Source organism: Schistocerca nitens, chromosome 9 (genome assembly GCF_023898315.1).
Source record: "Schistocerca nitens isolate TAMUIC-IGC-003100 chromosome 9, iqSchNite1.1, whole genome shotgun sequence".
Classification (NCBI taxonomy): domain Eukaryota; kingdom Metazoa; phylum Arthropoda; class Insecta; order Orthoptera; family Acrididae; genus Schistocerca; species Schistocerca nitens.
In genome coordinates, this window is record NC_064622.1 from 229938146 (window position 1) to 229959401 (window position 21256).

General features: G+C 46.3%; 1 protein-coding gene across 1 annotated transcript in view; it reads left to right on the plus strand.

The window, feature by feature from the left end:
• LOC126204145 (serine/arginine repetitive matrix protein 1-like) overlaps window positions 1-21256 on the plus strand; it is a 410265-nt gene that overhangs the window by 369972 nt on the left and 19037 nt on the right. Inside the window, exons 2-4 of the mRNA XM_049938554.1 lie at window positions 4223-5110; window positions 13918-14305; window positions 20704-21071. Coding sequence (XP_049794511.1) covers window positions 4337-5110; window positions 13918-14305; window positions 20704-21071 — 1530 coding nt within the window. The 5' untranslated portion in view covers window positions 4223-4336. The remainder of the gene's footprint in view (window positions 1-4222; window positions 5111-13917; window positions 14306-20703; window positions 21072-21256) is intronic.

A 21256-nucleotide genomic window follows, 5' to 3' on the forward strand; every position in this document is an offset into this window, starting at 1 on the left:
AATCCCCAACCCGGTCGGGAATCGAATCCGGGACCCCGTAATCCAAAGGTGGCAACGCTAGCCACTGGACCACGAGCTGCGGACTGACTGCACTGTCGAATGTTCTGTAGGCTTTCAGTAACAGGAAAGTAATGTCGTCGATCACGGAGGGTAATTGCAGACTTCCGAAATAAGCATTTAAATATTCCAAACTCGATTCAAGACGTTTCGCTGATAGCCACCTAAACTCCACGAGGACTCCATGCGGACCAATCGATATCTCGAGCTGCAAACCTCTACGTGGAACTATGTAACATTGAGGCCTGTCGGCCATTCAGACTCAGTGGCTGCGTGCAAGCAGTTTCATTGGCAAATCCCCGCTGCAACTAACAGCGTTTCTGTACGGTACTGCTTCCTGCTAGGACTTTCACACACAGACCGCCACGGAAATTACTCACTCTTAAAACGAGCCTAATCGTCACCGATCAGCACCAAATTAGGAGAATGGCGAAAAAAAGAAAATCGTCTCACCTTCAGCCAGAAACTGACTGAGGCGACTACAAAAGCGATCACGGCTAACATACATCTGAGCGGTCAGGAAATGATGTGTTACAAATTCTTCTGCGACCTTCGCTAGACTTCAAAATCTGCTGTTGTGAAAACCACAGGAATGTGGGCAGGTAGTCGACTCTCAAGACGTTTCCCCTCCCAACCCCCCCCCCCCCATCCCCACCTCCAAGCCGCCCACTCCTAACAGTCGCAGATGTTTCAAGACCAAGGTGCGAGAAGTTGTAAAACGGACAGAACAACCAGATAATTTTAGCAGAGATGGCAGCATCAATTTTACCGCCATAAGTAATAACGACCGTTGGTACAGACAAGCATTCTCTACAGCTGTCTAAGAGAACATAAGCGTCGACACATTCGAGAACCAAAGGCTTCAGCTTTTTCAAGAGAAGAGTGTTAATTCTTCATGTCTATATTATTGTTTCTCAGCGTAGTCATCCTGGCTACGAACACATTTGTCCCAACGAGCGGCCAGTTTGCTGATACCGTCACTGTAGAATGTTTGACTCTGGCGACGGAGCCACAACCTCCCTGCTGCTTGCACCACTTTATCACTACTGAGCTGAACTCCTCGAAGGTGTTCTTTTAAGCTTTGGAAACAGATGAAAATGTGTTGGTTCAAGTTGGGACTCTATGAAGGATGATCGACAACACTGAACCCAAGGCGTATGGTTATTGCAGATGTCGAAACGGTCGTGTGTAGTCTGGTATTGTCTTGTTCAAGGAGAATAATTATATATGTTTACGAACTGTTCGAGTTAGAAACTCTATTCCAGAACGTCGTTTCTCACGTACCGACATAGTTACGTTACAGTTCGCCATGTTACGTAATACAGTTCGGAGCCCTATAGAGACAGAGGGCTGAAAATATGTAGACATGAATAACAGAAAGATGTAGGTTTCTAACGTTTATTTTATTTAAAAAGCTGTAGTAGTTATCACATTAAAAAATTGGAGGTGGTAGTTTCCGGCTCGCCCTCGTATCATTGAAGATCGTTTACTTGCTTACTCTGAATTTATCACACGAATGCGTTCCCGCGGTTCGGCGATTGATGGAAAGTTTAAACATAAAACATGACAAGAAGGTATAGATACGGTATCGAGAAATGTTACATTGCTGGCGCTGTGCACTGAACTTTTATTGCTTGCCGGCCGGTGTGGCCGAGCGCTTCTAGGCGCTTCAGTCTGGAACCGCGCGACAGCTAAGGTCGCAGGTTCGAATCCTGCCTCGGGCATGGATGTGTGTGATGTCCTTAGGTTAGTTAGGTTTAAGTAGTTCTAAGTTCTAGGGGAATGATGACCTCAGAAGTTAAGTCCCATAGTGCTCAGAGCCATTTAAACTATTTTTTATTGCTTGCACAAACTGCAAACTTGGTACAGCAGTAGAATGGACTCGCCATATATCCAGGCACGTACTTAGCTTCGTCGAGCTGTGCGGAGTGTAAGCATCAGCAGTAAGAGATATATCGAGGTAAGACGAATGAGGCGATGGAGACGTTAAAAAGGACACTAACGTCTTCCTTCGCCCATCCTTGCCCAAACCGAGGCCGTAGTCCCGCTACCATAACGTTGTAGCTGATGGGACCCTAACCCTAGCCTTTTACTCACGTCTGTCAGGAGCCTCAGGACTACCGTCACCCAACAACAGCGTCTTCACAGGAACGTATCCAGATTGCTTTCTAAGTAGGCAATAGAGCACAATCTTCTTACTTCCTTAATTTATTTACCAACTTACAACGATATAAGATTTGCCGTCATAACGCGGTCAAAAGAGAAATCTAAATTATTCATTGAGATAGAACGCGAAGGAGTGTTTTTACCAGGATATGACAGTTGGTCAGCCGTGGCCTTGCTGAAGGAACCATCCCGGAATTCGTCTCAAATGATTTAGAAGAACTGCAGAAAACAAAAAAGTATGGCCGAAAAGACTGCCTCATTCGACTCGTGCAATGTTATGTACAGACAACTGAAAACAGAAAACGTAGTTTTGCGTAGTACTCGTTTTCAAACCGAGGCGTACCGGTTGTATTTCCGTATTCCCAGTGGTTTCTTGAAACATTCGTCCCTGGCTGTGGACGATGGTGCAGCAACCTTGTTCAACCGTGAATTTACTTTCAAAACCTTTTCTTAAGAATTTACTTCATTTACTAGCGATTCATCAAGAACATTATTACATTTAGTCACACTATGTGAGCGTGGAAGTAGTTGCCAGTGGTTAACTGACGAAAACAAATTAAATTTCTTTCAACAAATGGAAATTTTATTCCTAAAAGCCCATTTATTTTTGAAACAGATTTAAAATTATAATCGGAAAGCACCCTCTAAATATCAAGTTACAATTTATTCAGAGGCAGAAAGAACAAATTTTGACAGTATGAGCTTTCGGGCTGAGAACCTTGCCGCTCCCTTTTGACACGGCCGTAGTCACGACCGCTCACAACAACCTCCTAAAGACTACACTGGTGCAAATCTGCAACACAGCAGATTACTTTAAACTAAAAATTTTAACAACTCACACGAGCATATAAACTATGCACCCTGTAGGAGAGATGGACACTAACATTAAAAAAATTAACTTGCCACTGAAGGTGTAACTTGATACAAAAAAAAAAGAAACTCTTACGGTGGAAGGGTGGCAACTTTATAGACTAAAATGACCATCTAAATAAAAAATCCATGAAATGCAGTCTTACATAAAATATACAAACATGCTCTACATTACACATATACCGTCTCTCAAGACGATAGGCCACATAAAAACATATTTCAGGAATTCGGCCGTTACACTTCAAGCAATAAATTCTGTAACACCGAATCAAACATGACAGAGGCAGCTATTAACGTACGGCAGACCGACAGACAGACACTAACTGCCTAACAAATGCGGACGAAAGACAAACGAGCAAGCTGGGGACGAGAGACTGACGAAGAAATCAAGTAGAATTTAACAAGTAAATGAAACAACATATCACGAATCACTTAACTTCTAATAAACTGCGATGTCTGGGGAAGACCTGGCGCAGCACCCCCAAAACGCTCTCCCGAACCGTCCGCTGCCAGCCGCTTCAACGGACGCAGGAAGGCGCGCCGATCTCCCGTCTCACGGCGTCGCAGCTCGCGCCGGCCAGACCGATGTCGTGGTTTGACTCCTGTTGCTCTTGTGTCGACCGTGAAGCCACTACCCCTCGCTATACGGCGCGGCACCCTGGACTCACGTGGCGACCTCACATGTGCCGACGCTCAAGACGGACAAGTCATCTTATGTCTCAGTGCGCGACCGACCAACCGATCGATCCAACCGCCAATGACCACTGCCTGAACAAACTCGAGCAAACTGGCGGCCTAACACATACTAGCATTCCGGACGACAGACAGACACTGACTGCCCACACTCACCCGGCTGATCAACTGACCGGCTGGCGAGCTCATAGCGCCCCTTAAATGCACGTCAACCGGCAACCTTTCCCACCAGAGGGAGACACCAAAGCTGCGATTGCCACAGCGGCCACACCGCCGGAAACGGAGGGCGACTGCTTCACACTGCGCGCTGCGGCGCGCTCTTCAAAACAGCAATTTTTACCACGGCTCACTTGTCGTGCTTATAACAAAACTACAGTGCTGTGTTAACATAATAGACAACAGTTCTAACGACAGGTCTGTTACTGTTTGTTCACAGGCGGTGTCCGAGGCGGCGAAAGATGCGAAGGCCGCCGCCCTAGCCTCTGCCACGGCCGCCCACGCCCGTAAGCCCGACAGTGGGTGTGGCGCCGCCTCCGGCGCCCCCGCCGGTATGTGGCAGTGCGAGGGCTGGCTGCTGGGCCGGCGGCCGCTCAGCGGCGGGCCTGTCGACGCGGCGTCGCTAGCGCGCCTGGTGCGCTCGCTGGGCCCAGCCGCCCCCCGGCCGCAGCGCCGCCCCCCGACGCTGCTGCGCTGCCGCGACGACCGCCTGGAGCTGGCGGCGCGCCACGACGACGAGGGCTTCGAGTCGGACGACGACTCGCGCTCGCTCGCCTCCGACGACACGGCCGTCAGCAACTCGTCCTCCTGCTGCTTCGTCGACGACCACGTGTACCGGCGCGGCGCCGCGGGAGCGGGGGCGGACAAATGTGGCGGCGTCCCCCTGCCCCCGCGGCCCGTGCCGCCCCCGGGGGTGGCTGGCCCGCTCGCCTCCACGTCTTCCACGACGTCGGACAGCGCCAACAGCAGCGGCGCCTCCGATACGGACGAGGCGGACCACCAGCCCGCGGCCGCCGGCTCGGTGGCGGCGCTGGTGCAGTCGCTGTCGCTCTACCAGCGCGTGGTCAAGGCGCCCGGCGCCGCCGCCGCCGCCTCCGCCGCCGCCGCCGCCCACGAGCCGGAGAGCATCCCCGTAGCGGACGTGGCCTTCTGCCACACGGATCCAGCGCTGCCGCGAGTCGCCGTGTGGGTGGTGCGGCGCCGGCGCTCCGCCTGGGCAGCCGCCGCGACCGACGACGCCGCCTCCCAGGCACCGGCGGGGCTCGAGGCCATCGTCTTCGAGACCAACAACGAGCGGGCTCTGCGGAAGCTCTGCAACCATTTCCAGGTGCGTTCACAAGGGGAGGGATACCGTAAACACCTAATTCTACAGCTACACTCCTCAGACCCACTTACGGTGTTTGGTGGAGATTTGTTTTCCTCCTTCCGTGATATGTTCACGAATCGAAATACGACTGTCGATAAAACTCCGTATGAGTCAAATTTCTCTGATTTTCTCGTCCTGGTCATTTTGTGAGATGAATATGACCGATTTTGGCCTCTAGTTGTGGGCAGTCTTTATATGATGCACCATCTGGTTGGTGATGATGACGCTTGGAACAGATGTACTGACCCCAGTCGCAAAATTGTCGCAGTTTCTCTGTTCCAAGCGTTATCAGCGTCAATAGTGCATTATCCGAAGCTAGCCTACTACTAGAGGTCACATTTTTAATAAATGTCTATGCGATTGCGACTGTTTTTTTAATAATTTTACTTTACTGACAGGTCGCTGTTCCCAATAATGTCATCTATAATTAGGAGGCATTTGCCTTAATGTACTACGTTTGAGATTCTATTCATTAAATATATGTGTCTGTTCTTTCGGACACGTATGAAAAAACAGACAACATATATGTGATTAAAACGATCACGAACAGTGAGCCCCTCAGTGCAGATCCACACTAAGCTCGAACTCTTACGGGAATCGGCAAGATGCCGCGAGTAATAAGGCTTTTGAGTACGGGCACTATATCAGAAGTGAGTGCTGTAAGCAGAGAATTTGAATCCGACGGCAAGCGTGCTACGGCAGTCCGTGCAGTTGAAGCGACCACTGTGTCCAGATAGCGTAGTGGTCAGCGCCCCTGCTTAGTCAGCAGGAGTTCGAATCTCAGTTCGGCACAAATTTTCAGCTTGCCCATTGACATAAATCAATGCCCACTAACAGCTAGTGTCTTTAATTCTTTTGTATCTCTATTCATCAAGGACTAAACAACAAGTTAGAATATCATTTAAAAATATCATCCTCAAGAGGAGGATGTTGCTGCTGGTATTTCATTTGAAGAATGCTAATTTTGAGATAAATTAAAACACTACCCTCAAAGTTTCCAACATTAGAAAGTGGTCAAACATAGATATCTGTTTACCTAATTTGTGTTCACCTGCTTAGCTGAATGATCAGAAAATCTGGTGTCCTGTTGCGAGCATTGGTTCGATTCCCAGCTGGATCGAAGACTTTCTCCACACGGGACAGGGTGTTGTGTTATCCTCATCATTATTTCATCATCGACAAGCTAGTCGCCCAACGGGACACCAACTGAAAAGACGAGTCGGCACCGGAACTTCCCCACGGGAGGTACTCCTCCCATCGATACCCACATCATCACTTCACTTTCTTCCTAATTTGTGTCAATGGATCAACAAATTGTACCCCCATCGCCCTTCATGTAAACTATGTCCCTGAGCTTGAGGAAATACTGGGCGCTTCAGCTGCCCCTACTGACTTCGTTTTAGGCAAGCCACATTACGTCTGTACCTGGATCGGTATCCAGACAGGCAACAGCCGCGTAACTGAATCTACGAGCTCTGCGCGACTGTTACCAAACGGGACCACACGGTAAAAAAAAAAAAAAAAAAAAAAAAAAATACAAGCGAGCGTTGGCAACGCGTTGCGCGGTATTTTTGGACCAAATTTACATTACTTACGCTACTCCTATCCAAGTGTCCCCAATCTATCTTTGTGTAACTAGCGGTGTACTCATAGACGTTTTTGTTGTCTCTGTAATATTATTCCGTTTATAGTACTTAATCTTTCGCAACTTAATCTTTTGTATATAATTCATCAACTTTCCTTAGAAAACATGTTTCACCACCGGAAACAATGGAATTAAGAGAAGATATCAAATTGAGAAGCGTGGAAGTAACAACTTACTGGTATACAACCCAATGAAAAGATTAATATACGACTCGCTAGGTTAATGTGCTACAGCAGATTCATAAAGAAAATTGGTGCCATTTGTCTATCTTTGCATAGTTATTCTGCGACATTCTGACAGTGTGCTTCACATCTCCAGAGCTAAATGGCCAATAACATTGTTCTATAACGTGGGGCTGCAAGAAACGAGGTCCGTAGGGGCAGCTGATTTACCCTATATACTAGTCTGAGTTTAAGAAAATGTCCTGTACTTGAGTTCTTACATAAAACCACTATTTGCAGCTATTACACTTTAACTTCTCCGCTCCTTTCCACACCCCTCCACACACTGGATGAATCCACATTTTTCATTTCATGCAGCTGATCATTTCTTCCACTCGATCTTTCTCGCACAACTAGCAGCATAGTTTCTCTGTTTTACGAATAAGTTTCTGTGGTAGCTTCCCCACAGAATCTCCAACAAAACACTTCCTTTTGACAGATGGAGCTGTAGTTCTGGATTTCTTCAGCTTGACTTCAGTTAGTTTCTGCAATATCAAGGCTAGGTTTTTTTATGCTTAATCGAACATCATCTCTTCAAATGTACCAATACGTTCTTCCAATTCTTTTTCAACTTCGCTCGAAAACACTTTAGTGATGCCAAATATTTTTACATGACAGTTCGTTCGCATTTCTGTTTTTATTTTCGGTGTGCTTCTTAATTGCTGGCACATTTTATATTGTGTACATTCATTTAAGCCATGATCCGCATTTAGATATACTGTCAGAGGTAAATGAATTTCATCTGTGGCTCACTTTCCATAACACCTTTAAATTGCCATACTCTAATACAAAATAATTATTTAATTAATAAATTAGAATAAAGTACGCATTATAAAATTCACCACATCATTTCTACGCGTTATGTTGCACTAATACTGCTAAACTATTATTGAAAATTTCCTTTACGAGCAAGTTTCTTAAACTGTAACGGTACAACACTATAGGCAACGACGTCAATTTCTCTTTGTCATTTTTCTCTAAGCGAACCACAACGAGTGCAAATCCACGACTCTATCAAAACTGGGGTTATTGTAGGTATATTCAAAAATAAATGTATAACAGTATATTAGCATATTCACAAATAAATAAAGCGGTAAAATGATTGTCTACAGTGTGGTCCGTGATGATGTTACAAACTTTCATGGATGATGGAGAAGGGTAAGTGTGTCAATTTAAGGTAATGGACCTTGGTCAGAAAACGATCGAGTAGAAAGTTACAAGCGACAATAGTTCTGATACCTCTGAGAGTGGAGCTCTTCTGCTACAGTCTCTTAGCTTTCCAAATTTTGGGAAGTGGTAGTATGGACCAAAACAATAAAAACTGTCCTGTAAACATGGGTTCTAAAATCCATACGTTATGACCTATGGGCACTTGCTCACCTCTGCTCTGAAGCGCAGCTCTTCTACTGAGCAAGTGCCCGTAGGTCTTAAGATATGCGTTTTAGAGCCCGTGTTTACTGGACGATTTTTTCTTGTTTGGGTCCATAGTACATCCCCCCAAAATATGGAAAACAAAGAATTTGTAGTAGAACAGTGCCATTTTCAGAGGTACCACAAAGATTTTAGTTCATAACTTTCGACTCGGTCGTTTCTGGACAATTTTTCCTTACCTTAAATTAATACGTTTATCCTTCTTCTTCGTCTCTGAAAGTTTGTAACGCCATGATCAAGTCACACTGCAAATGTATGTATAGGTAATAGTGTAAGCTGGAGAACAATCAGTAGCTAAAAAAAGCTGAGATATGAAATTGCCTTGACAACCGGATATCCAAAGACTCCAGTCAGTTGACTGCAAGATGTGTTGCGTTAGCAAAGTGTTTCCAGGCACCCACCAATTTTCTTTTTGGTCGGTCGTACAAAATGTGTTCCAGTGTTTTATCTGATGTTATGCAGCCACAAGAAGTGGTTCGTGTCCTCCTGTATTCTAATACTTTTTTAAAAAAAACGTCTTTGCGTTTCAGGGACTTTTTATTAATGTAATAGAAGTGTCTTCTGCAATACACGATGTAATTTACATATGAAATTGCTCTCTCTCTCTCTCTCTGGAGTGAGTTTCTTCGATTTTGTGACTTCAACCTGATCAAAAAACGAAGATTAAATGCAATTACTGGTCCTGTCTGTCACGAATATTTGGTTGTTTTATCTGAATATGCCGCTATTTGCGAGCGTGTGCTTGGGCACTAACTTAAGAGCACAGCTTAAATTACTTCGAGTGAAACAAGCAGTAATTACATTTAGGAATTGTAGACATTGATTGTGAGCGGGTATTCATTTAAATGAACGGAGAAGTTTGAAAATTTGTGCCGGACCAGGATTCGAACCCTGGCCTCCTGCTAAGACAGACGCGCTGTCCACTGCGCCATCTGGACACAGTGATCACCACGACCCCAGCACGCCTCCCGCCAGTCCCAAATCCTCATCCTATCCACACACTACTAAATTAGTGATCCTCGCCCCTTATGCCCATTACCGCATTTCGCCTATTCCCGTAAGACTCCGGGCCTGATGTGCATTCGCTCTCAAGAGATCTTTGGCACTCCTTGTCTCGATATAATGGCATTTATATTCTTGTTTCTCAGAAATATTTAGCTATTTATTTACAAATATGTCATGATTCCTAGGGTATGGTTAGGCAGGAACGTTACTGCACCCATCATCCTTATTGTTAAACGTCGGTCTGATGTCACAGGAGTACGCACATGTTCGCCGCTGTAGTCGGTTTTAGAAGTTGATGGTCTCCCTGGGCGATGTTCATCTTCAGACTATTATCAGCCTTCCAAAAAATGATTTGTGACAGCGAAAAATCTTGTGCTATTGATGAGAAATATTCCCCATAGGCCTGTTTCAACTTTTCAAAGGTCACACTCGCGGATTCCGTAAGCTTAACACAAAACTACACTGCATAACTTTGCTCAAAGTTCCGCTATTCCATTTAAGTAACACCCAACAAAAACACAACTTCATTAATGGCGCTCTCGAAAATCACGTGAGGGCTGTACGGGAGGCTGAAACTCGGACTGAGCATCTGGAAGGGATGAACACACAGCTCTACACAAGTAGAACAACACAGCGTTGCCAGATCGCTCGCAATGTAGCCAGTGCCATTATATTTCTCACACACGCCATACATTTGTACTCATTCCTCTTCGTCTACTAATAAGATGGTAACGAGTAAAATGAAAGGGAAGAGAGAGAGAAAAATAAGTAACAACACCACATGACAGATCGAAGTATGACGCTACATTTTTATAGGTTGACGAAGAAACCAAGAAATAATTAAATTAGCGAAATGGACTTTCGGGAATATATTTATCTAGGTAACGTATTTAAATGATTAACATTGTAAGCGAAATGCAGGAAGATCTGCAGCGGATAGGCACTTGGTGCAGGGAGTGGCAACTGACCCTTAACATAGACAAATGTAATGTATTGCGAATACATAGAAAGAAGGATCCTTTATTGTATGATTATATGATAGCGGAACAAACACTGGTAGCAGTTACTTCTGTAAAATATCTGGGAGTATGCGTGCGGAACGATTTGAAGTGGAATGATCATATAAAATTAATTGTTGGTAAGGCGGGTGCCAGGTTCAGACTCATTGGGAGAGTCCTTAGAAAATGGAGTCCATCAACAAAGGAGGTGGCTTACAAAACACTCGTTCAACCTATACTTGAGTATTGCTCATCAGTGTGGGATCCGTACCAGGTCGGGTTGACAGAGGAGATAGAGAAGGTCCAAAGATGAGCGACGCGTTTCGTCACAGGGTTATTTGGTAAGCGTGATAGCGTTACGGAGATGTTTAGCAAACTCAAGTGGCAGACTCTGCAAGAGAGGCGCTCTGCATCGTGGTGTAGCTTGCTGTCCAGGTTTCGAGAGGGTGCGTTTCTGGATGAGGTATCGAATATATTGCTTCGTCCTATTTATAGCTCCCGAGGGGATAACGAATGTAAAATTAGAGAGATTCGAGCGCGCACCGAGGCTTTCCGGCAGTCGTTCTTCCCGCGAACCATACGCTACTGGAACAGGAAAGGGAGCTAATGACAGTGGCACGTAAAGTGCCCTCCGCCACACACTGTTGGGTGGCTTGTGGAGTATAAATGTAGATGTAGATGTAAGATCACTGATTAACGTAAGCTCGAGGTAAGCCATTGCACTGTGAAATGGTGGTCCATTAATAATAGGGGTAACCACCAGAACGTTGAATGCAAATGTGCATGCATTGTGTTATACACTTGCCGGATTTCAATTTGTGGGATGGAATCCTACGCCTGTTCCACCTGGTCGGTCAATACGGGGTCGGTTAATTATGTTTGCGGATGACACTGCAGTCTTCGTCCAGAGATCTCCCACATGTACTTGACTGGAGACAGATCTGGTGAACGAGCAGGCGAAGGTAACATGTGGACACTGTGTAGAGCACATTGGGTTACAACACCACGACATGGACGAGCATTCTCCTGTTGGAAAGCACCCCCTAAAATGTTGTTCACGAATGGCAGCGCAAGGGTGCAACAGATCAAATCATCAGACTTACTTACAGTTTTGTTGTCACGGTACGGGGGATGACCACGAGAGTGGTCCTGCTGTTATATGAAAATGCACCAGTGGCCATAACTGCAGGTGTGGGTCCAGTGTGTCGAGCACGCAGACGCGTTGGTTGCAGGCTCTCAACTGGCCCCCTTCTAACCAACACACGGCCATCACTGACACCGAGGCAGAACTATCTTTCATCAAAAAACACACAACAGACCTCCATCCTGCGCTTCAAAGAGCTCTCGCTTGACACCGCTGAAGCAGCAAATGGCGGTAGTTTGGCGCAGTGGAATGCACGCTGCAGGGAGTGTGGCTCGGAGCTACGTTTGAAGTAATCGATTTGTAACAGTTCTTTCTGTTACTGTGCTGCAAACTGCTACTCGAATTGCTGCCGCAGATACAGTACGATGCGCCAGATGCCGAACACGGCGGTCTTCCCTCTCGGTAGTGTCTTGTGGCCGTCCGGTGCCCGGTCTTCTTGCGATCGTACATTCTCGTGACCACCGCTTTCAGCAATCATGTACATTGGCTACGTTCCTGCCAAGTCATTCAGAAATGTGGCAGAAGGAACATCCAGCTTCTCGTAGCAATATCACACGACCTCGTTTAAACTGGTGAGGGGTTGATATTGGCGTCTTTGCCGCCTTAAAGGCATTCTTGACTGACGTCAACTCACCACGTCCAATCTCAAAGGTAACTAACGCTCATGACCATTACAGCGTGTATTTACACTACTGGCCTTTAAAATTGCTACACCACGAAGATGACGTGCTACATACGCGAAATTTAAATATGCTGTGATATGCAAAGGATTAGCTTTTCAGAGCATTCATACAAGGTTGGCGCCGGTGGCGACACCCACAACGTGCTGACATGAGGAAAGTTTCCAACCGGTTTCTCATACACAGCGTTGCCTGGTGAAACATTGTTGTGATGCCTCGTGTAACGAGGAGAAATGCGTACCATCACATTTCCGACTTTGATAAAGGTGGGATTTAGCCTACTGCGACTGCGGTTTATCGTATCGCGACATTGCTGCTCGCGTTGGTCGAGATCCAAAGACTGTTAGCAGAATATGGAATCGGTGGGTTCAGGAGGGTAATACGGAACGCCGTGCTGGATCCCAACGGCCTCGTATCACTAGCAGTCGACATGACTGACATCTTATCCGCATGGCTGTAATGGATCGTGCAGCCAAGTCTCGATCCCTGTGTCAACAGATGGGGACATTTGCAAGACAACAACCATCTGCACGATCAGTTCGACGACGTTTGCAGCAGCATGGACTGTGAGCTCGGAGACCATGGCTGCGGTTACCCTTGACGCTGCATCACAGACAGGAGCGCCTGCGATGGTGAACTCAGCAACGAACCTGGTTGCACGAATGGCAAAACTTCATTTTTTCGGATGAATCCAGGTTCTGTTTACAACATCATGATGGTGACATCGCGGTGAACGAACATTGGAAGCGTGTATTCGTCATCGCCATACTGGCGTATCACCCGACGTGATGGTATGGGGTGCCATTGGTTACACGTCTCGGTCACCTCTTGTTCACATTGACGGCACTTTGAACAGTGGACGTTACATTTCAGATGTGTCACGACCCGTGGCTCTACCCTTCATTCGATCCCTGCGAAACCCTACATTTCAGCAGGGTAATGCACGACCGCATGTTGCAGGTCCTGTACGGGCCTTTCTGGATACAGAAAATGTTCGAATGCTGCCCTGGCCATCACATTCTCCAGATTTCTCACCAACTGAAAACATCTGGTCAATGGTGGCCGAGCAACTGCCTCGTCACAATACGCCAGTCACTGCTCTTGACGAACTGTCGTATCGTGTTGAAGCTGCATGGGCACCTGTACCTGTACACGCCATCCAAGCTCTGTTTGACTCAATGCCCAGGCAAATCAAGGCCGTTATTACGTCCAGAGGTGGTTGTCCTGGATATTGATTCCTCAGGATCTATGCATCCAAATTGCGTGAAAATGTAATCACATGTCAGTTGTAGCATAATATATTTGTCCAATGAATACCCGTTTATCATCTGCATTTCTTCTTGGTGCAGCAATTTTAATGGTCAGTAGTGTAAAGTAAACGTGCTTTGCATCACCATAGTGGGGCTAGTAGTGCCACTCTGATTCGACTGACACAAAATGTTAAGAGACATCATGTTTAAGGGGGGGAAACGCGCCTACCGACTTTCGTTTATGTCGCACAACTCCTTGTTTGTGTGGCATTTTTCTCCGTCGGTGTACAAAGAGTTTCAGTGATCTAACCACCGTTGGTTGCTGTGGTTACCTGTGTGGGTGGGACGGCAGTGCCGCGGGCGGAAGTGAGTGTAGTGGCGGCGTGCTGTGCAGGAGGTGAGCAGAAGACTGAAGCTGGACCAGTACCGGCACCCGCACCGGCGGAAAGAGGGCGTCGCGGCGCCGGGCCGGCCGCCGGCCCACTCGTCGGTGGCGCAGCCGTCGCCCTCGCCCTCCTCTTCGTACTCCTCGTCCCCGTCTCCCTCGCCGGTGGGCAAGCAGGCGGCCGTCTCCCTGTCCTCCGGCATCTCCAGCAGCAGCAGCGTCAGCACCAGCAGCGGGGGCAGCGGCAAGTCCCAGCAGAGGGTGGAGCCGGCCAGAGTGTCCCCTCACCAGCAGCAGCAGGTCTTCAAGCGGCTCGAGGCGCCCGCCGTGGTCGCCAGGTTCAACCTGCTACAGAGGACCGACGGCGATGGAGTCACGCACCTAGAGGTGGCCAGGGGTAAGTCCACGTCTCAAACCTACTCGTACTATGCATCCAGTTTTCCACTCATGATTCACGGTTCCTCCTCATAGTATGGTATGTCCATTTTCAAATAATCGGCAGACGCCAGCAGTTACTAATTTTTTTTTCTTTTATGAATGAATCCATCATCTGTATTTTAGGGGTGGGGGGGTAGGACGTCAAACGGGCCGACTTGGAGCAGGAGAGGCACCACAGGACATTTTAATTTCCACTGTCTATACTTTTACAAATAAATTCATAAAACTTTGTCTGCATGACCAGGAGGATTCGCAATTCACACTCATATCAGTGGAAGTTCAAAAACATAACGAAGTAATTTTTTTACATGTGTAATTTCATCATTTTTTTCACTAACTAATGGCAGAATTTGTTGCTATAGGTACACTTTTCTTCAGAAGTAAGAGAGACGGTTCGATGAATTTTGCGCAGCATACAAACCATACCTAAAGGTGTATGAAACTCTAGAATTTTCCAAATCTATTAAAAACTGTGGTAAAAATTGAGGTAATTAACTACAAAATTTGTGTTTTTTCTAAACATGAAGTTTAAAATACAACAGATCATTCGTTTTTTCATAAATTAAATAAATTCTAGAGTTCCATACACCTTTAAGTATGGTTTGTATGCTGTGCAAAATTCATCGAAGAGTCTCTCTTACTTATGAAGAAAAGTGTACCTATAGCAGCAAATGCAGCCATTAGTAAGTGAAAAAATAATGAAATTTCACACTAAAAAATTTATTTTGTTATGTTTTCGAACTTCCATTGCAATGAGTGTGAATCCTAAATCCTTCCTGGTGATGCTGACAAAGTTCTATGAATTTATTTGTAAAAGTATAGACACTGGAAATTAAAATGTCCTGCGATGCCTCTCCCGTTCCACGTCGGCCCATTTGACGTCCTACCCCCATTAAAGGGCTTGCTTTATTTGCTATAGCTCTTGAGGCCGCTCTGTGCTAGCACTTTCAATTCCATAAGCAGGAGGCAAGGAATTCGTTATCACGGATGTCGATATGAGGCTGTCCTCTATCGAGATGTACACTGTCAGGGCATAAGTATCCCGACACCGCTATGTAATACGGACTGACCACGAGATGTCAGGACAAGCGGACCCACCAGTATAAAAGGAGCCCGAAAGACTCATCATCAGCTGAAATGGGGAGTACTCTGTTGTCAGTAGAGAAATGATAACAGCTGGATAGGTCGACAAGACAGGTAATACTGGGAATGTGTACTGGTCATTGGACGTCAGTTGAGTAACAAATCTATCAGGCGCATTTCACCCCTTCTAAAGCTGCCGAACTCGATTTTTTGGCGACGTAATAGTGAAGTGGAAACGTGAAGGAACAACCGCAGCTAAACTAACACCAGGCAGGACTCATATACTGACGGCGAGGGACCGTCGAGCATTGAGAAAGTGGTTGTAAGAAGTCGCATGAAATGAACAGAAGGAATCACCCTTGAGTTCCAAAGCATTGTGTACTGCGTACAATAGAGGAACAGATGAAAAACGAACTTTCACTGGCTGTAGCACGATTAAAAACTAATCTAAACTCCTCCGGAACAGGCCATGAAGGCCCAAAGGTACTTAACGGCCGCCGTGTCATCCTCAGCCAACAGGCGTCACTGGATGTGGATATGGAGGGGCATGTGGTCCCTGCTCTCCCGGCTCACCCGGCCGCATGTCAGTTTCCGAGACCGGAGCCGCTACTTCTCAATCAACTAGCTCCTCAGTTTGCCTCAAAAGGGCTGAGTGCATCCCGCTTGTCAACAGCACTCGGCAGACAGGATGGTCACCCATCCAAGTGCTAGCCCAGCCCGACAGCGCTTAACTTCGGTGATCTGACGGGAACTGCTGTTACCACTGCGGCAAGGCACGATCCATTACTCGAAATCACTCTTTCCAATCATCCACAGCCCAATGGTGTCGCTTTTTACACTGCCCCAAGCTTCGACTAGCACTGATTACTCTTGAGAAGCTGGTCGACCATTTTACCGGATTATTTTTTAATTTCTGAGATCTGCTAGTTGGACTGCTGCTAGCACTTTGGAACTCACCGTTCACACATCCCGCTAATTTCACGCGATTTTTGTAACCTCCTACCAAATTGTTCGACGCTGCCTGACCGTCAGTTCATGAGGTCTGCCTAGTGATGGTTTAGCTGTCATTATTTCTTAGCGCTTCCACTACACAATCACACTTACAACAGGTGACTTGTGCAGCCGTAGAGAGATTGAAATGTCCACAATAGACAATCGAAATCTCCGATCAGGTGACATCGAATGACTAGCCCACTGTCAAACTCACTGAGCTCTCCTAATCGATCTTTTCTGCTGTTACCACTTCTCGATTAACAGCACAATACTCCCGGCCTGCCTCTCGTGACGTGCAGGGTCAGTTTCGCATACTTAACGGTGCCCCGCTATATTTGATCAGATAGTGTATAAAGAGTTTCTTCCCCCATGAACCATGGACCTTGCCGTTGGTGGGGAGGCTTGCGTGCCTCAGCGATACAGATGGCCGTACCGTAGGTGCAACCACAACGGAGGGGTATCTGTTGAGAGGCCAGACAAACATGTGGTTCCTGAAGAGGGGCAGCAGCCTTTTCAGTAGTTGCAGGGGCAACAGTCTGGATGATTGACTGATCTGGCCTTGTAACATTAACCAAAACGGCCTTGCTGTGCTGGTACTGCGAACGGCTGAAAGCAAGGGGAAACTACAGCCGTAATTTTTCCCGAGGACATGCAGCTTTACTGTATGATTAAATGATGATGGCGTCCTCCTGGGTAAAATATTCCGGAGGTAAAATAGTCCCCCATTCGGATCTCCGGGCGGGGACTACTCAAGAGGATGTCGTTATCAGGAGAAAGAAAACTGGCGTTCTATGGATCGGAGCATGGAATGTCAGATCCCTTAATCGGGCAGGTAGGTTAGAAAATTTAAAAAGAGAAATGGATAGTTTAAAGTTAGATATAGTGGGAATTACTGAAGTTCGGTGGCAGGAGGAACAAGACTTTTGGTCAGGTGATTACAGGGTTATAAATACAAAATCAAATAGGGGTAATGCAGGAGTAGGTTTAATAATGAATAAAAAAATAGGAGAGCGCGTTAGCTACTACAAACAGCATAGTGAACGCATTATTGTGGCCAAGATAGACGCAAAGCCCATGCCTACTACAGTAGTACAAGTTTATATGCCAACTAGCTCTGCAGATGATGAAGAAATTGATGAAATGTATGACGAGGTAAAAGAAATTATTCAGGTAGTGAAGGGAGACGAAAATTTAATAGTCATGGGTGACTGGAATTCGTCAGTAGGAAAAGGGAGAGAAGGAAACATAGTAGGTGAATATGGATTGGAGGGAAGAAATGAAAGAGGAAGCCGCCTTGTAGAATTTTGCACAGAGCACAACTTAATCATAGCTAACTCTTGGTTCATGAGTCATAAAAGAAAGTTGTATACCTGGAAGAATCCTGGAGATACTAAAAGGTATCAGATAGATTCTATAATGGTAAGACAGAGATTTAGGAACCAGGTTTTAAATTGTAAGACATTTCCAGGGGCAGATGTGGATTCTGACCACAATCTATTGGTTATGAACTGCAGATTGAAACTGAAGAAACTGCAAAAAGGTGGGAATTTAAGGAGATGGGACCTGGATAAACTGAAAGAACCTGAGGTTGTAGAGAGTTTCAGGGAGAGCATAAGGGAGCAATTGACAGGAATGGGGGAAAGAAATACAGTAGAAGAAGAATGGGTAGCTCTGAGGGATGAAGTAGTGAAGTCAGCAGAGGATCAAGTAGGTAGAAAGACGAGGGCTAATAGAAATCCTTGGGTAACAGAAGAAATATTGAATTTAATTGATGCAAGGAGAAAATATAAAAATGCAGTAAATGAAGCAGTCAAAAAGGAATACAAACGTCTCAAAAATGAGATCGACAGAAAGTGCAAAATGGCTAAGCAGGGATGGCTAGAGGACAAATGTAAGGATGTAGAGGCTTGTCTCACTAGGGGTAAGATAGATACTGCCTACAGGAAAGTTAAAGAGACCTTTGGAGAGAAGAGAACCACTTGTATGAATATCAAGAGCTCAGATGGCAACCCAGTTCTAAGCAAAGAAGGGAAGGCAGAAAGGTGGAAGGAGTAAATAGAGGGTTTATACAAGGGCGATATACCTGAGGACAGTATTATGGAAATGGAAGAGGATGTAGATGAAGATGAAATGGGAGATAAGATACTGCGTGAAGAGTTTGACAGAGCACTGAAAGACCTGAGTCGAAACAAGGCCTCGGGAGTAGACAACATTCCATTAGAAATACTGATGCCCTTGGGAGAGCCAGTCATGGTTCAAATGGTTCAAATGGCTCTGAGCACTATGGGACTCAACTGCTGAGGTCATTAGTCCCCTAGAACTTAGAACTAGTTAAACCTAACTAACCTAAGGACATCACAAACATCCATGCCCGAGGCAGGATTCGAACCTGCGACCGTAGCGGTCTTGCGGTTCCAGACTGCAGCGCCTTTAACCGCACGGCCACTTCGGCCGGCAGCCAGTCATGACAAAACTCTACCATCTGGTGAGCAAGATGTAGGAGACAGGCGAAATACCCACAGACTTCAAGAAGAATATAATAATTCCAATCCCAAAGAAAGCAGGTGTTGACAGATGTGAAAATTACCGAACTATCAGTTTAATAAGTCACAGCTGCAAAATACTAACGCGAATTCTTTACAGACGAATGGAAAAACTGGTAGAAGCGGACCTCGGGGAAGATCAGTTTGGATTCCGTAGAAATGTTGGAACACGTGAGGCAATACTAACCTTACGACTTATCTTAGAAGAAAGATTAAGAAAAGGCAAAGCTACGTTTCTAGCATTTGTAGACTTAGAGAAAACTTTTGACAACGTTAACTGGAATACTCTCTTTCAAATTCTGAAGGTGGCAGGGGTAAAATACAGGGAGCGAAAGGCTATTTACAATTTGTACAGAAACCAGATGGCAGTTATAAGAGTCGAGGGGCATGAAAGGGAAGCAGTGGTTGGGAGAGGCGTGAGACAGGGTTGTAGCCTCTCCCCGATGTTATTCAATCTGTATATTGAGCAAGCAGTAAAGGAAACAAAAGAAAAATTCGGAGTAGGTATTAAAATTCATGGAGAAGAAATAAAAACTTTGAGGTTCGCCGATTACATTGTAATTCTGTCAGAGACAGCAAAGGACTTGGAAGAACAGTTGAACGGAATGGACAGTGTCTTGAAAGGAGGATCTAAGATGAACATCAACAAAAGCAAAACGAGGATAATGGAATGCAGTCAAATTAAATAGGGTGATGCTGAGGGGATTAGATTAGGAAATGAGACACTTAAAGTAGTAAAGGGGTTTTGATATTTAGGGAGTAAAATAACTGATGATGGTCGAAGTAGAGAGGATATAAAATGTAGACTGGCAATGGCAAGGAAATCGTTTCTGAAGAAGAGAAATTTGTTAACATCGAGTATAGATTTAAGTGTGAGGAAGTCGTTTCTGAAAGTACTTGTATGGAGTGTAGCCATGTATGGAAGTGAAACATGGACGATAACCAGTTTGGACAAGAAGAAATTTGAAGCTTTCGAAATGTGGTGCTACAGAAGAATGCTGAAGATAAGGTGGGTGGATCACGTAACTAATGAGGAGGTATTGAATAGGATTGGGGAGAAGAGAAGTTTGTGGCACAACTTGACTAGAAGAAAGGATCGGTTGGTAGGACATGTTTTGAGGCATCAAGGGATCACAAATTTAGCATTGGAGGGCAGCGTGGAGGGTAAAAATCGTAGAGGGAGACCAAGAGATCAATATACTAAGCAGATTCAGAAGGATGTAGGTTGCAGAAGGTACTGGGAGATGAAGAAGCTTGCACAGGATAGAGTAGCATGGAGAGCTGCATCAAACCAGTCTCAGGACTGGAGACCACAACAACAACAACATAAAGAGTTTGGCCATCTGAGCTCTTTTATGTATGAAACTCCACAGTCCTTATAACCCCTGATGATATCTAGCGTCGGAAAACGAAACATTAGGCAGAGAAATATGCCGAAGACCACTGCCTACAGCTCATAACACAAAAATCATCAAGGACGAACATACCGGGGGTGAAAGTCCGCATTGCATGATGCCTCGAGTCTCTTATCCAAGCTCACAGATACTTTACTGTAAATGTTGCCATAGCGCATGGTGTCTGAAATCGGTTCTTTGATTGTTTATCATCCAAAACTGCTCCAACTGATTTCTAGGAAAAGGTTCCCTCCACCATATGATTGCCGTTAACGACGGAAATACTGTTTCTTTCGAAACTGGTGAGATGTAAACAGCTGTCAGCACTGTGAGTCCTCCCGCAGACACGCCGCTGCAGGAGTCGCAGCCGACCCCCGGCCGCGGCGGCCCGTCGGCGGCCAGCGGTCCGTCCAGCATCATCAGCCTGAGCACGCCGGAAGCGCCGGCGCCGCCCCCCGCCGCCCACGCCGCCTCCGCCAAGCAACGGCCCATCCTGGTTTTGGGCCCGCGCTCCGACCAGCTGGAGGCGGCAGAGCTGCGCAAAGTGTGGAGCCCCCGGCCGCCACCGAGCCCCCCGCCGCCCCCGCAGCGGCCCGAGCGCCGCCGCTTCGCGCGCAAGAGCCACAAGGCGCCCGCGCCGCCCCCGCCACCGTCGCCGTCTGCGCAGCAGCAGCACCCACCCTCAGGCGGCTCCAAGGGGGATCGCAACAAGGTGAGCAGTCTGAGTCTAGTCTCATTCTTTCGTATCCTGATGATGTGATTCGAGCCAATACGTGAGTTACAACGTGTGCCGGTATTCTTTATTTCACTTCATGTACTCACTAATGGTCTAAACATGACTTAGGTACTGAACTTTACTTCGGTGAAAATACTACATTCGATATGATGTTACAGTGC